General features: G+C 38.2%; 2 protein-coding genes across 4 annotated transcripts in view; one reads left to right on the forward strand and one right to left on the reverse strand.

Annotated features, from left to right (window-relative positions):
* The window catches only part of LOC136254307 (glucose-6-phosphate exchanger SLC37A2-like), a gene marked incomplete in the record, with an annotated part of 323,373 nt that overhangs the window by 86,612 nt on the left and 220,401 nt on the right, over positions 1-16,360 (reverse strand).
* Positions 1-16,360, forward strand: part of LOC136254198 (rho guanine nucleotide exchange factor 12-like) — a 61,456-nt gene that overhangs the window by 37,667 nt on the left and 7,429 nt on the right. For 2 of the 3 annotated variants that reach the window (XM_066046873.1, XM_066046883.1), the window contains 26 exons: positions 2,724-2,825; positions 3,427-3,478; positions 3,778-3,841; positions 5,365-5,462; positions 5,619-5,688; positions 6,238-6,279; positions 6,358-6,412; positions 7,168-7,363; positions 7,525-7,620; positions 8,810-8,901; positions 9,182-9,213; positions 9,268-9,315; positions 9,924-9,960; positions 10,008-10,061; positions 10,125-10,177; positions 10,738-10,815; positions 11,109-11,125; positions 11,537-11,577; positions 11,940-12,060; positions 12,155-12,207; positions 12,513-12,692; positions 12,747-12,830; positions 12,890-12,931; positions 12,983-13,115; positions 13,750-13,802; positions 14,796-14,924. In XM_066046873.1, coding sequence (XP_065902945.1) covers positions 2,724-2,825; positions 3,427-3,478; positions 3,778-3,841; positions 5,365-5,462; positions 5,619-5,688; positions 6,238-6,279; positions 6,358-6,412; positions 7,168-7,363; positions 7,525-7,620; positions 8,810-8,901; positions 9,182-9,213; positions 9,268-9,315; positions 9,924-9,960; positions 10,008-10,061; positions 10,125-10,177; positions 10,738-10,815; positions 11,109-11,125; positions 11,537-11,577; positions 11,940-12,060; positions 12,155-12,207; positions 12,513-12,692; positions 12,747-12,830; positions 12,890-12,931; positions 12,983-13,115; positions 13,750-13,802; positions 14,796-14,924 — 2,022 coding nt within the window. The remainder of the gene's footprint in view (positions 1-2,723; positions 2,826-3,426; positions 3,479-3,777; positions 3,842-5,364; positions 5,463-5,618; positions 5,689-6,237; positions 6,280-6,357; positions 6,413-7,167; positions 7,364-7,524; positions 7,621-8,809; positions 8,902-9,181; positions 9,214-9,267; positions 9,316-9,923; positions 9,961-10,007; positions 10,062-10,124; positions 10,178-10,737; positions 10,816-11,108; positions 11,126-11,536; positions 11,578-11,939; positions 12,061-12,154; positions 12,208-12,512; positions 12,693-12,746; positions 12,831-12,889; positions 12,932-12,982; positions 13,116-13,749; positions 13,803-14,795; positions 14,925-16,360) is intronic. The other variant, XM_066046876.1, reaches the window with a different exon arrangement.

Genomic DNA, 16,360 nt, shown 5'->3' on the forward strand with positions numbered 1-16,360 from the left:
AGAAACGGTAGGAACACTTTCTCCATCTTCTTCACCTGATAAACTACAGTGTACAACAGTGCTCCAGCTATCTCACTATATACTACTATTCTTGTATTGTTCTATTGTACTGGTCAGGTTGTTATTGGCTGGTACATGTCATGAAATACTGTATGTAGAGAGGTGGACACTTCGCATGTCGCAAAGTGTATTTGTTGCATTTCGCACACTTCACTGGTCAGTGTACAGTGACAGCTGTGAGATAAGTCTTTGTGTGAGAGTTTTGATGTACAGGGTTCAGACTTTTATTATTGTTATTGTTATCTAGGACCACGTCACATACAACCAAGTACACACACCAACGTGACAGCCCCCTAGTGAGGTTATTAGGTGGTGAAGGCACGATCCAAAGTGTATTAGTCGCAAAGTGTATTCAATACATTCCTGTGCTTGCCACTGTTATAGCATGCAAATTGTTTGTATCTATGTTTAGTTTAAAGTAAACAATACTTCATCATAAGCTGTAATTTTCAATGATACACAGTGCACTTGTCTAAAAGAAAATTAAGGTAGTATAGTTGCATAACTACTGTATGGTGTGTGGAGCAGGTATGTGCAGTATATATAGTTAGAGTACATATGTGTACATGTCCTAAATGCAGTGTTAGTGTCCAGCTTATGAACAACTGATGATGGTCATGGTTCTGGTTTGCCAGTCTCGAGGTTCAGGATGGTGTGAACTTGCCTGTGGTGAACGATACTGCAGAGCTAGTTTGTGTGTACCAGTACTGAGGGGTCCCTGCCACATTCCGAAGTTGCCGATAAAAGCATTATCAGCAGAAAGAGCAACGGTGTGTTTCATAGGAACAGAATTGATACTTAAACGCATAACAAAATATCTGTTGCCATGTCCAGAATACTGGTACATGATTATCACATGACTTTTTTGTGATAACACAAGTGAATAGATGACATCTGTTGCAGCCCATCTGTCGGTGCTTCCTGGAGTGAATCTAGTTTCTGGGCTAATTTTGTAGACTTTGCAAGATTCAGGCAACATCATGGCATACAAGTTCTTATTGTCCAGTCCTTTCTCATTGCAATCAGTAAAGGAGAACTTGACTGGTGTCCTATAGAGCAGGTTAATGTAGTGTATCCCGGTCCTGTAATTGTTGGCCCATGCTCCTTGGAGAAGGAGAGAGTCATATCTACCTTTAACCAGCACACTTGACTTTTGGTAGTATCCATTTACACCCAAGACAGTAACAATATAATTTGGCGAGGCTAGCTCAGCAGAAAATTGGTAAGCTGACAAAATGGCTCTGTTACTTGGTATCTGTAAGGTTACCTCAAGATCTTTTAATGGACCTATGTTATCAAAGCTGTTAACACTAGTTGGAGTAGGATAACACTCAATATTGTCGGATACAGTGTGAGCATCATCAAACCACATCACCTGAAGTATTGCAGTTTGCCAGTCCAAACCAGCTCCCATATTAATGGCTACTGGTGACTTATAGTGTACCTCTATGGTATAGTATCCAGGGTTGAGGTTGGCCATATAGAAACCTGTGGGAGTTTTGAAGTTGTGTTTTCCAGTGTGTACCAGTGATCCAGCATTGGCATAGTTGATCAGTAGCTGACTGTAGAAGTCCTGGTTAAGAGTGTGCATTGTCATCTGATAATGGATGAACACAGAATTGTTTATCAATATGGATGGTGGTAGTGAGGCAGGTTACAGGTTTGAAGGTATCAGTAGCTGATAAATGTAGTCCATCACATGTGCTCCTTGTACTGTACACTTTTGAGACAACATTGATCACATCTCCAGTTAGCACTACACTTGGTAGTAGCATAAGAAACAGTAGGAACACTTTCCCCATCTTCTTCACCTGATAAACTACACTGTACAACAGTGCTCCAGTTATCTCACTATATACTACTATTCTTGTATTGTTCTATTGTACTGGTCAGGTTGTTATTGGCTGGTATGTGTCATCAATACATAAAAGGGCAGACTACTGGTTAGTGTTTACTGACAACTATGAGATAAGTCTTTGTGTGTAAGTGTTTACCAAGGGAATAAGAGACATGATGTGTCAGTGTGGTATGTGTATTATGAGCTGTTGATCATCTGGTTGACCTGTTTTTGTAGACTGCTACCAGCACTGTATAAAAGTGTTAAAATTGTTTAATGATGTAAACTTTAATTATGTACTGTGTATGTATGTGCACACAAAGTGTTGACTTTCACATTTGTCCTGTACAGTACATTTTTGTGCTATCAGTTAAAACATGTCTGTGAGTACTATAGTATGAAGCATGCAGCTGGAATACTAATATTGTATAAAGTAAAGCATGTATAATTGTGAAAATAAAAGTGGTGGCAAGTTAATCATCATGACTAGAAATTAAAAGTTTGAGAAATTTACAGTGCTGCCAATAGTGAACAATGTACAGTAGCTACAGGTGTGGCTGGTGAATAGTTTGGTAAAATATCTTCAATCTGTCAAACATTAGTCACACCAGTAGCTTATTGCAGTGTCATGTGTTATTGTTCATAGTACGCTAACTATAATGTAGTCCATGTTTTATCTGTTCTAAATGTTTAATTTCTTGTCTGGATACTCAATACAATCAACTCCTATTCATGTATTAAACAATTCCATGTACTGTATACTGGCTACTCTGATATATAGTTACACACATGTCATCCTAATGATTACACTTGTAATATCACACAGGCATTTCATTTGGTGGCTGGCAGTTACCAGCAGGTTACCAAGGGAACTGAAATGCGTCAGAGAGCCCTGGATATATTCTGGACCTTCTTCATTGAAAACTCAGTGAGTGTTCATGTGTGACTGTCTCTATCAGTCAAATATCATCAACTATTACTTTCATGATTGTAGATTAAATGTCTTGTCTCTATATGAGGAAATTCAATAGCCCTAAGATAGATTCTTACATAACTCATTCACTAAGCATGCAATAGATTGACCAGTTACAGAATTCTCAGCGGTCATACAGTAGCCGTAACCCAAACTGTCCAAAGCTGCCGACAGGCTGGCTGTGGATACATGCCTGATTTCCTTGAATTTTCTGATTTGTTTTTTAACACCCACATGAGCAAGATGTTTCATCCTGTATATAGGATATGAGAAGTGAAGGCTGTGTAGAATGTGTATTAACCTTTCAGGCAGCTAAGCTTTGTTTTGAGGCAGTTAATTTGTCCCAGTCACAATGCAGATGAAGTTCCTAAAGATGTTGTGAATGTCTTTTTCAATAGGCTATACAAGTGTAAAGCAACTGAAAAACAGCATACATCTTGTACTGGTTTTTAGAAGTGCAGTAGCTTGTTTAGTGATGAAAATACGTAATATCTAAACCCGTAACATTTTATTTCACACACATGTACACTATAGATATAATTTGATATTTTTCTAGCCACTGAAACTAGAGCCATGGGATGGTAGTGTTGAAGTCATTAATAAAATTAGTAAGTGATGTGTGTGCGCGTGTGTGTGCATGTGCACGCGTATGTGTGTGTAACAGTGTTGACTGGCACAGTATATTTGTTAGTATAATGACATACTGTAAGGAGATCCTGAAATATGGACACCTTGATAATGATAATTAGGATACTTGTCCATGATCCTATTTGTATTAGTGTACTAATACATAATTACACTCCTAAAATCAGGACATCTTTAATGAGGACACTTATGCATGACCCATACAGAAGGTGTCCAGGATAGAATGGTTCTAAAATATGTGTGTATATTCTAACCATCTTAGGAGGAGTAATTGACACTGATGAGATTCCAGAGATCATGTTGCGTAATGTGTTTGCTGAAGCAAGGTGTGTACCTACGTACGTATGTGTACTGTATGCTAGTATGTAATATATGTATCAAACAGTACAGTAGTACTGTTTATGTAGGGATCCCCCCGAAAATGACACACGCCGCCTAAAATGTCGCCTTTAAAAATCATCCTAGAGACATCTTACACCATGAAAATCACCTTTACGGAATAATATTAGTCCATCTAACATGAAATACAACATTAAAAACAAGAAAAACTTACTGGTGACCAGATATAGAATTTTAAAAACCTCCACAACTTGAAATTTCGTCTCACTCACTTACTGACCACAGTCACAAGCCTAGAGCCTAAACGAAGCAGCGCACGGTCACCATTTTATACCACAACAACAAACTCACCAATGGGATATGCCTTTTGGGGTTCCGACAAGTGTATGCTTGTCTTACCTTTTATCTTCAATCAGGTTGGTTGTCTTCTTCTTCAAGCATTGAAACCATACCGAGGCATTAATTTTCCATATCAACACTTTTCTGTAGACACCACAAAATTATTTCAGATAGCGCTTATGCTGCTGAAAGAGCAGGGCGCTTTTAATTTCAAGTGTTGCACCTGAAACATTAAGGCTGCTGAGTTGCCACTTCGACTTTTGCCAATGCCTCCACTACAATCAACAAAGAGATTTGTTACTTAAGAGACAGACTGATACTTGACGGCTTGTTCCTCTGAACACACTGACTCAGCCGGATGGCGAGATCAGCGAGTGATTCATGTGATTGGATAGTACTCGAGTAGCAATTGTATTACTTCATCCTGTTAGTTGCGACTAAGCTCCAGACAACTGAAAGGGAAGGGCCTGTTTATTCGAACAACTTCTGGCCTGGGTGAATAGAACGCGGACCATCATACTGAGACAGGTCATAGATCTGAGTGCCACTGCTACTACGATCAAAGGTAAGCTATGCACACTACTACAGGCCTATGTGCTTCCAATTTTGGCACAGTACGTACTTTAATAAGCTGTAACTAACTAGCTGTGGTACAACAAAAAACTAAACAAAGTAGTTTTTTTTTTTTAATTGTTAATTTAAAAATGAAGTAGGGATGTATGCAATAAAAAGTAGTGAAACAAGAGATGAATGATGGTATTACAGCATAGCTCGATGGGAAAGTCCCTACTTTGGCACATTAGCTATAATTTTGCCAATGCCAAAGTAGGGACTTTCCCACCGAGCTATGCTGTAATACCATCATTCATCTCTTGTTTCACTACTTTTTATTGCATAGATCCCTACTTCATTTTTAAATTAACAATTTTAGTTATGTATACAGAGTGTGAAGCTGTATGTTATGTATGAAGTATAACTAGTTAATGTGGATTTTCAAAAATGAGGATACCTACATTATTTGTAATCAGAACACTTAGTTTAAATGTCCGACAGTACATACATGTATCACTAAACTGACGTTGAGAATCGATACCTTAGGACGTGTGATGTCCACATTTCACTGCACAATGTATACGTTGTGGGTATACAGGATGTATCTCTAATATTACAGGAAGCAAGTTGCTCTTAGAATTCAGAAGGACCTGGAGGAGTTCCAACACAAGAGAGCCATGGGATTAGGTGGCTTCTATGGTGATGAAAAAGTGCATGGTAAGTACTCATGTATATGTATGTGTGGTCTTTAGAAAACTGCCATATCAAAAGTGTATATAGGAGAGTGTAGCGTATGTGTACTTGTATGTACAGTATGTATGCACATGTACTAATATGTACATACACACATTGTTACTGTTATGTATTTCACAGATAATATGAGTCCTGAACAAGCCATAGAGACTGCCTACTTCATCCTGCTGCCTGACATTAAGAGATATAAGTTAGTGGAAGATGTATTGGATATTTGCATATTTACAAGACAGTGTGAGCTGTGATAATGGGTCATTATTAACAGCCACCTGTAATAAAGTACATGTAGTTCCTACCCCTCCACTCATGTAATTACAGCATACTGTACACTTTACATTGTTTATTGCCTTTACCTTAAGCCATCACTGTAAGTCCACACAAGAATGTACCTTATAGCAGTTTGAAGGTGCTACAGAGATCTAAAGAAATAAAATCACCTATATAGTAAGTCTTGCATTGTTAATCTTCTTTGTGTTAGTTGAATAGCACCAAGAGTTGTAGTAAAGTACTGTATTAAGAGTGAAGGCTCTTTAAAACGGACACTGTGGGACACAAAAGATTTTGCTGCGATATGACATTTTTGTCTTTTAGAGATAGAAATTTGTGAGAGCCAGACCTTAATGGAGTTTTTTTCTTTGTATTACATAATTATGTCCTTTTAGAGTTCTTTAAGAGAGGTTCCAGTGGTCTTCTGTATATAAAAGTGTTATATTGTGACATGCCATTCTCCATCATACAGTGATGATGTGCCATACACTGATCCTGAGACTATCACTAGAAAGTGAGTATTGCATCACTACACCCTCTATATACTGACTGTTTACTGAATACTTCACTTAACGTATGTTTTGTGTCACAGCCATGCACTCGCTGCTTCAATGGCTACTTTTCTTGTTGATGTCAGCAAGAGTAAAGTGAGTGTACTGTATGTATTCTTGTCTAGTTGAGTTTGTGCCAGATACAGTACAGCTCATAGCTAACGTCGTAGGTACTCGCGGTTTTATCGCTGGTGACTCGTGCAAACTTGTGCATGCATCTCAAATACTCGCATGAGTACTCAAAGGCAGCTAGCACTGCTGCAATAATACATGTGTAATTAGGTATTTGTGTTTAACCCATGTGTTATTTCTCATTTTACGCTACCTAGCACCTGCAACAAGAAAAATATACGTAAATAGTTAACAGCAGCTACAGTATATGGTTACTGCATTGTAACAAGTAGGGTATAGCACTGATTACAATGAATTAAAATCTTTACTAGCGGGCTGAATTGAATGCGAATTTTAGCTATCACAAATGTATCGCATTGCGAGTCAATCGCGGGTACTTATAATTTATTCTGTACTCGCACTCACCACAAACTCATGATAGTCGCAACATTATCTATGAGCTGCACTGTACGTACTACGTATTAATGTTAAATGTTAGTACAAGGGGCTTTATGTATGTATTGTGCATACTGCACGTTGTACAAAGTAAGAAGTTCTGCAAATGTTGTTTACTAGCATGTACACTGCTAGTATCTTTGTGACTTTTATTTTGCCTGTACTACGTACATATGTGGTAGTCTTGTGGTAACTGTAAAATACAGTGTATTACTAGTACATGCTGTTTTTTGGGTTTGTTGTGCTGTAACTTTACATATATGCATATGTCATTTATCTCACAGAGTAAAAGTATTGAACTGTTGGAGAGGGTGAACACTTTTGTTCAGCTGGACCCATCCAAGCTCAGGAAGGGATATAAGCTTAAATTTAGCAAGAATGGACACACGTTTGTACTAACTGCCTATCGTAAACCTCGTTACTGTGATTGCTGTAAGAAACTGCTCTGGGGCATCGGCTTCCATGGATACCAGTGTCAAGGTGAGATGTGTGTCTTGAAATTCCTGTGGTCCCTTGCAATTACCCTTATACATGTATTTATTAAGTTCTAGTGCTTCAAAGGTTGTTGTACATGACAGTGTGTTGTATGTATTGTGAACCAGTGTACAAGACTTTACACTCTGTACTACTTCTTGTTCTAGTGTGTGAGTACAGTGTCCACAAGTTTACTTGTCATGATTCTGTTGAGTCATGTAAGAAGATACAGAAATCAACGAGGTCATTATTCCAGAGAAAACGTAAGAAGACACCTTACCAAACTGTTGTCATTGTGTAACATACTGTATCATAGTTTGTGGGTGGCTGTTACATAGTGTAGAATAAGGAAGTCTATTTTGTAGTATTTAATACAAAGTACCATTCATATCAGTTACATGAGTTAGTCAGTCAATAGTTCAAAGATGTGGCTATACCGTGCACTGTGTAACTTATCATTACAATAGACAGTGTTTTGTGTGTGGCTTGAAACTTGTGGAGACAAAAGGATTTGGTCACATACTGTATAACATTGCTTGAAAATAAGATGTGCGTACAGTACAGTAACTGTACAGTAAAGTTTGTATGATGGTTGAGCCTCAGTTATTCACCCAAGTGTCCTCATGTAAAATTTTTGTGTAGGGAACATGTGTTTACTATAGTATGAGCAATCACTCATGGGACATGACTAAAACACGGAACGGACTGGGAAAACGGACTCACAAACGGACTGGAAGGAACTCCCCTGAAAACGTTTTTTTGCCATAGAAACTCACTAAATCACTGCTACAAAGAATATAACACGTAACAACAGCCTTAAACAAACCTCTAAACGTGTGCTCGAGCCCATTACTACCCTGAGATAATTTACAAAGCGCCAGTCTGCCAGTTTGAGCGCCTGTGACAGCGAAGTTGTCGGTTAGCTACAGTTTAAGCAAACAAAGATTTGTAGTAGCCAGTTTCTTGCCAGCTGATTAAATACAATGTGGGCCACGAAGCCTACCTGTCATGAGCTGTCACCTGTAAAACTGAAGATCAGCCGTCAAACTAATTGCAGCAATTAACCAGACCATGAATTCCAAGTAACATAGTGTCTTAACAGGCTTAAAGCTTGTGTCTTGTCTTGTTTACACATGCGAAACGAAAGTGCGCTTTTAATTAAACACAAAATGAATTTAATTTCAGACTATCTTTAAGCGCAGGGCTTAATATCGGCTTGAGCAAACTTCGACATCGTGTTCAGAGCAGTTCAGAGGTTTGTTTCAGGTCGTTGTTGCATGTTATATTCTTTCTAGCAGCTATACAGTGAATTTCTATGGCCAAAAAACGTTTTCAGGCAAGTTCTTTCCAGTCCGTTTGCTAGTCCGTTTTCCCAGTCCGTTCCGTGTTTTAGTCATGTCCATCACTCATGTGCAGTGCTTGTATGTATTACACATGTGACATGTTGTACAGCATCGGTCAATGCTGAAGACGATGTAGAAAATGCTGAGACAAGTTTGATGAAGAACAGTTGTATTGAGGAAGAAGCTCAAAATGAGACCATTGTGAGTTACATATGTCATGCAGACAGGCATGCAGTAATATGCTAAAACATGTTTTTTCTTCCATTCTTCCTGACCCAATCTGTTAAGTATTGTACAGTGCATACACAAAAGTTAGAGTTAAACAGTCATATTGTAATAAGAACTGTATACGATAAGGAGTTTGATCTGGTCTTTATAGTTTCCTAACACTTGATTCTACTAATCATTAATACACATTAGGTACCTCTCTGTAGTGTACACTATACTGGTCTGTGTTTGATATATTGTTTGTGTTATACAGGAACCTCTAGCTGACACCTTCCATCCAGCAAAGTGAGTACACATAATCATCTTGTTATTAGTATTTGATGTGTGTGATATTTGTAGTACACAATCACAGTTTGATCCACGACCGATCACTAAAGACAGCAGAAGGTGTGTGTGGTGTGTGTGTGCGTGCGTGCGTGCGTGCGTGCGTGCGTGCGTGCGTGCATTCGTGTGTGTGTGTGTTTGCATGTGTGGTGTGTGTGTGTTTGCATGTGTGTGTGTGTGTGTGTGTGTGTGTGTGTGTGTGTGTGTGTGTGTGTGTGTGTGTGTGTGTGTGTGTGTGTGTTTTTGCATGTGTGGTGTGTGTGTGTTTGCATGTGTGGTGTGTGTGTGTGTGTGTGTGTGTGTGTTTGCATGTGTGGTGTGTGTGTGTTTGCATGTGTGGTTTGTGTGTGTGTGTGTGTGTGTGTGTGTGTGTGTGTGTGTGTGTTTGCATGTGTGGTGTGTGTGTGTGTTTGCATGTGTGGTGTGTGTGTGTGTTTGCATGTGTGTAGTGTGTAGTTACTGTGTGCATGTGTAGTTACTGTGTGCATGTGTGGTGTGTGCATGTGTGTGTGTGTGGTGTGTGTGTTTGCATGTGTGTAGTGTGTAGTTACTGTGTGCATGTGTGTGTAGTGTGTTTGCATGCGTGTAGTGTGTAGTTACTGTGTGCATGCGTGGGTGTGTAGTGTAGTCTATATGTACCTATGCACTGACTATTTCATGATACTTTACAGTCGGTCCATCTCAGAGCCTAAACAAACTGGAGCACTAGTAAGCCACCCATCACTACTCAACACATATTCCACATCACCATATAGGGTAGTGGACTATCAGATTACAAGAAGGACAATGCTGTGCTACGGTCACAATCAGTTAGTACACAATATCACTATTACACACAAGGCTAATTAATGATGTTATGTGTAATCATTTAGGAACGATACATGACCAGACCAGATAGTGCTAACAAGTATCACATGTACCCAAGGTATGTATGTACTGATGGTGTATGTACTATTCTGTATACGTATGTGGCTTGTATTATATATTATACAGAGTACATACATACATACTCTACATAACTAACCTATCCATGTTGTAACAGTAGAGTCAGCACACCACAACTTACTAGGCCTGGCCATTCCACAGAATTACTTGTAGTGTCAATATTGTATAAGGTGCCCTGACACATGTTCTGTATATACAATGATGTGTTCATCAAGTCCCAGTATATGTGACCAGATTTGCAAAAAGGGGGTCTTCCACACACATCCGAATTACCAACTTTGACAATCCATAACTTTAGATTGGAAAAAGGTAATGACTTGAAATTTAGTCATCAGTGAGTACCAACATAGCTTAGTGGATGGAGAACATTTCAGGTTTATACGTTTCTTGAACACTAAGTTATGATCTTCCAAGGTTATAGAATTGGATGTGCGTGAAAGACCCTTTTTCGCAAATCCGGTCACATATGAGACTATGGGCAAGTGTTGTGATTGTCAAATACAGTAGTAATTTGTGCTGTTATTATATTTTGTACTACAGCACATCTGGAGACATTAGTTTAAGCCACCAAAATGCCACCTCAAGCTCCAACATCTCAATGGCAGATGAGGATAGATGGTAAGGGACAGTACTACTTGTTATGTGTAGTATAATATTGCATGCATACACTGTTCTTCTGTACATCATACTGTACACTTGTACGTATGTATATGAATGTTTGTTCACTACTCAGGCTATCAATTTTATAAACCACACTAATATACATTTCAATATAGCTAAATTAACTGACAAGTGTGTGTGTGTTTGCTTGTATAGACAAGTATAATTCAACTACATAGTTTGCATGTATTAATATACAGTTTATGTGTGTGTGATATCTCACTTGAATTACTTGTTTGTTATGGTTACAGGCAATGTGATCATGATGGTGAGTGTTAGTGTAGTGTGTGCTGTACTGTATGTATTGTACAGTTGGACCTCGATTATCTGAACAGTGTAAGTGACTGCTCTATTAGAGTATTTCATCATTATGTGAACGTTCTATTAGAGTAGTTGAACAGAACTCCCATATAAATGAATGGGCTTCATTTATCCAAACAAATTCACTTATCTGAACACTTTTATGATTTAACAGGCACACGGGTGTTCGGATAATGGAGGTCCTACTGTACCAGATTGTATGTACATTAGTGAGCATTTACTGTATGTACAGTACACCCATACATCCTAAATGTATATACAGGGTGTGTATGTATACTATATCTTACACCATACACACTGTTCTACACTTAACATACACTTAACACACGATACATTATTCATTTTCTCATGCACACAGTAGGAACGAGAACACCTACTCCAATTGATGATGACCTACTGGTTAGTTCATACCATATAGAGACATTGTGTTATACATACATACATACATACATACATACATACATACATACATACATACATACATACATACATACATACATACATACATACATACATACATACATCCATGCATACATACATCCATGCATACATACACTACTAGCTAGTAAGCTGCTGAAAGTGTGTACATGCCTACAGCAGTCAATAAGGTCATTGGGAATGGTGACTTAAAATATAACAGCCAGACAACATTGGCTACTCTAATAGAACAGTCACTAAGTTGTTTGAGGTTTAATGGAGTCCCCTCTTAATCCACTGCTAGTGTAGCATACACATAGTTATCCATTGCTTGTGTTGTATAGATTGATCTACAAGATGAGGACTTGCAGGTTGAAGTCGAACTAGTTCCATGGCTGAAGTGTCATTATGATATCGGCAAGAGCATGAAGAAAAATGAACAGAAGAGACAAGAGCTGATCCAAGGTTTGTAGCTTGTTACACACAAGCGGTCATTACTACAGTACTGGGTGGTTGCTGGTGAACTAGATGTTATTACAGTGTTTTGTTCATTATACAGAACTTATCTACACTGAGAGGACACACATGAAGAAACTGAAAGTGATGTTATATGTAAGTATAAACGCTAGCTTGTTGTGAGTACTTGTACTTGACTGTGTACATACATTTGGTATATAATTGTATAAAATTTCCGTGCTAAATGTTACGGCTGATATATCATTTGGGAAGGGCTACTTGGCAAACTATGTCTCCTCCATATATTTTAAATTTTAAGCAGTGGTTTAATGAAGTGAAAGTCTCAGATACATCATAAAAGAAACAACAGTCATATGAAAAAGTACATTAAAAAAACAGTTCAGTCAAGTTGTCAGGCTTTCCTCAGTCTTAGCAATAAATTGTCTTTGTTCCACCATTAGATTTACAAGAAATCATTAACAAGACAGAAAATACTCCATCCAGAAGAAGTCGCTCAATTGTTCCCCAGTCTGGAGGAACTAGTACAACAACACAGTATGTTATTAGCCAGCCTCAAGGAGAGGGTAGCTACCAGCAAGGATGAGCTAGTCACTCATGTTGCTGATGTGCTCTTACAAGCTGTGAGTAGTTAGTGTGAGGTGTAGAGGTTATTGTAGTATCAATTACCTCAATAGTTTACTGATAGTACTGGAGAGAAGTTGAAGGATGCTTGTTCCGAGTTTGCATCGAATCAAGCAAGAGCTGAAAGACTTTTTAAAGTTTGTGATAGGCACTAAGTGTACAGCCTTGTGTTACACGTTACCTGTTGTTTATGTAGACTTGGAGAAAAGGAAATGAAAAGTTCAAAATGTTTGTAAAGGTCAGATCCGTGTGTGTGTGTGAGTGTGTCACATGATCCAAGATGTTATAGGAGGCAGAGTCACACCCACTATGCCACAGGCTAAAAATTACAGAGCTCATACCCATCGCTTGGCAACGACTCACCAAATACACACTACTAATTGAGGGCATCATCAAAACCTACTCCCACAAATCATCAACTGGTAAGTGTGCTTGTGTCATACTCTACTCAGTGTTTGTACATTATTTAAATGTACATAAATAAAACTATGTGTATAATAATGCTTGTAGTGTGTGTATTAGAGATACAACAATATATCGATATATCGTGTATCATATCATAAGACAATATCGCTGTCTTGATACAAAATCAAACCGTATCAATATATCACGTATCATAATATATCGACATATCGCAGCTTGTTTACATGGCTGACAATCAAATTATTGTACATTGTGGTTAAACTTGAGTAGTATGTAATGCTTAAAGAAAAATTAGCTCACTTGTTTCTCTTAAGAAACAAAAAAAAAAATGGTAAAAAACAACATAGACCATTTGTTAGACTTCACTTTGTATCACACAATATATCGCTGTATCGTGATACACCAGAGGCAATATATCGATACATCTACACAGTGTATCGTTGAAACTCTAGTGTGCATGTGTGTGTGCTTCTAGGCTGGAAGAGTTCTAGAATTTAGACACTACTTATTTTACTCTTAGTACATACAAGTTATACATGTGATGTACACACCTATTGTTATGTGGAGTTGTTTCATCAATAACTGATCTATCACATAACTACATTTTACTACTTCTTTAATTTTACTTTACAGAGGAAGAAACTGAAGAGTCAAAAAACCTACAAAGGGCATTGTCCGCTATGAAGGTAAGAAGTAACTACACTGTATATACTGTAATATATTCACTTGTTTCTTTGCTAATTTAGCTGATTGCAAAAATGCTTACAAACATGGTTACTGGTAGCTAGGGACAATAATTACTAAGGACCTCGATTATCCAAACGCTTGACTATCTGAATAGTATAAGTGACTGTTCTATTAGAGTATTTTAGCAACAAGTGTATCTTCTATTAGAGTAGTTGACTGGAACTGTACATAAATGAATGGGCTTCATTTATCTGAACATATTGATCACAGGTGTTTGGAGACCTTCAGCACTTGTGTTGTAAAGCCTTAATAAATAAGCTAATGTCCATTTGGTTCCACATGGGTACTTTGAGATAATAAATCACTCTCTAGAGTTCCTATGGGTACATATACATGAAATTGACAAGGAGAACACCTGACCACCCGGCAGACTCCTGTAAGCGTTCGAACATTAATCGGATGGCTGTAGTGTCGAGGCTGCCCAGGTCCAGTCATGGATTTTTTCTCCTTTCTCCACCTTTTCAAACATAGTTTCTGTAACAACTTTAAACAGGCTGTAGGTCCAGGTGTCCTACAGACCTTCAGCACTTGTGCTGTAAAGCCTTAATAAATAAAAAATAAAAATAATGGAAGTCCCAGTGTACTTAGTTCTAGGATAAAAGGGTTGGTCTGCATACACTGTAAAAACTCTCCAAAGCTAACACACTCATGCATACCTATAATGCATTTACGTATAGTAAATGTTGTCCAGTCTGATTTAGACTGTTGTATATGGTCATAGTTCCCTATTGTGTACCACTCTGGTGCTATGCATGAAATCCTTCTAGGACAGGAATAACCTGTAAGAGAAACTCATAAGTGAATTTGATGGCACCCTAAGTCCCACAGTGTGTGTATGTGTTTTTGCATGCACCTGTGTGCGTGGTACTTTACATACACTAATTTACATTACACACATATACTGTAGTTACTCCACTGTTAAATATACACAGGTTATACTGGGACATGTAAACTACAATGTCAAACAAGCAGAGCTACATCAAAGACTATTGGAGTACAAGACCAAACTGGACTTGTCTGCAATGGAGAAGAGTAACAGTCCCATCGCTCTAATGTATAAGGTGAACCAAACTGTGTTAATACATTATACCTGTGGACTAGTACCTTAGTAGTACATACATCAGTGCCAGAAATAACAGTCGGCCATCGGCCATTTTCCGAGCAAAATCACGTTTTGACCGACTATTTGGAGGCTTGTTCGGTCAAATGTCCGACAAGCAGCAAGACAGTTGGTAAAAGCTCACAAATTAAAAACCAAGCAAGCTATAACAGATGTCACAGCAAACTGATAGCGTACCTCACAGCTGTTCACGAGGCTACTCAACGTCCCAGCGATGATGGGGGGCTCATAGGATGTTACCACGTGACCACAGACGACAGGAGACTTGTTCTAATATTTTGGTGCACATGCACACATTGGTGGATTTAAACTTAAGTTACTTTGTGAAGACTTTGGAGATTGAAAGCATTTAGATTATGTACATTTGGATATTCAAGTCTATTGAGTGAAGGAATTTAAAGCGACTTGTGTCTAGTTTTTGGCGGGATCCAGTTGAGCCACATTGGCCAGGAGTGATGCTCCCTTCCATGTTACTGACATCAAGGATATACTGAGCGATTAATCTTTAAGTAAAACAGTGGAAACCAGCAATATCACGATAAATCACACCATAATCATATCTCATGGCCAAGGGTAAGCCCGCTTGACATGGATAACGTAAAGGATGGTAGCAGTTGTTGCTGTAGCCGAATCATTGTTATGGGGTGGTTAGTACGTTTAATCTATGTACTGGAGCAAGTTTCTTCTAAAGATGAGGTGTGGCTATTGCCAAAGCTGTGGCGTTTAACCTGATAAATATTCGTAGCTCACGTGCTTTATCTTAGTGATTATGCTGTAAGGTAGCTAGTCATAGAATAAGTTAGTTAATGCACACATTTTTTTAATTAACAAATTTAATAGGAGCTCATATAAAAATGGGCTCCTAAAATGTATGTGGTGGAGTTAGAAGTGTTTCTAGGTGTTCCATATGCTGGTGACCTGTGAAGGATTGCTCATGGTGTCCAATAGTATAATCCTGTGATGCTGTCCTAGAAGCACATCAGCTACATACCACTTACTGTTCCCAGGACACAAGATGGCCAATCAAATCTGGAAATGGCCTACCAAATTTAGTCTTGCTAGGACATTTGACCAGTCAATTACAAATTCTTATTTCTGGCACTGATACATGTATTAATTATTGGGGAAAAAACTTTAATTTTGATGTCCTCTTCTGAAGTACTGTAAGAGGCATGTACATTCACTACTTATACCTGTATGTGACCATTTCAGCAACAGCCTACCTAGTTTGCACTATTGTACTGTTATAATAATATGTATTGGGTGAATATGTACCCAGTAGTAAATAGGGCTGAGCGATATTATCGTTTGTATCGCAATATTTTGAAAGTATCAATATCGTGATATTTTGTTATTAACTATCGTGATACCATTCCT

This window comes from Dysidea avara, chromosome 1, assembly GCF_963678975.1.
Source record: "Dysidea avara chromosome 1, odDysAvar1.4, whole genome shotgun sequence".
In the NCBI taxonomy this organism is placed as follows: Eukaryota; Metazoa; Porifera; class Demospongiae; order Dictyoceratida; family Dysideidae; genus Dysidea; species Dysidea avara.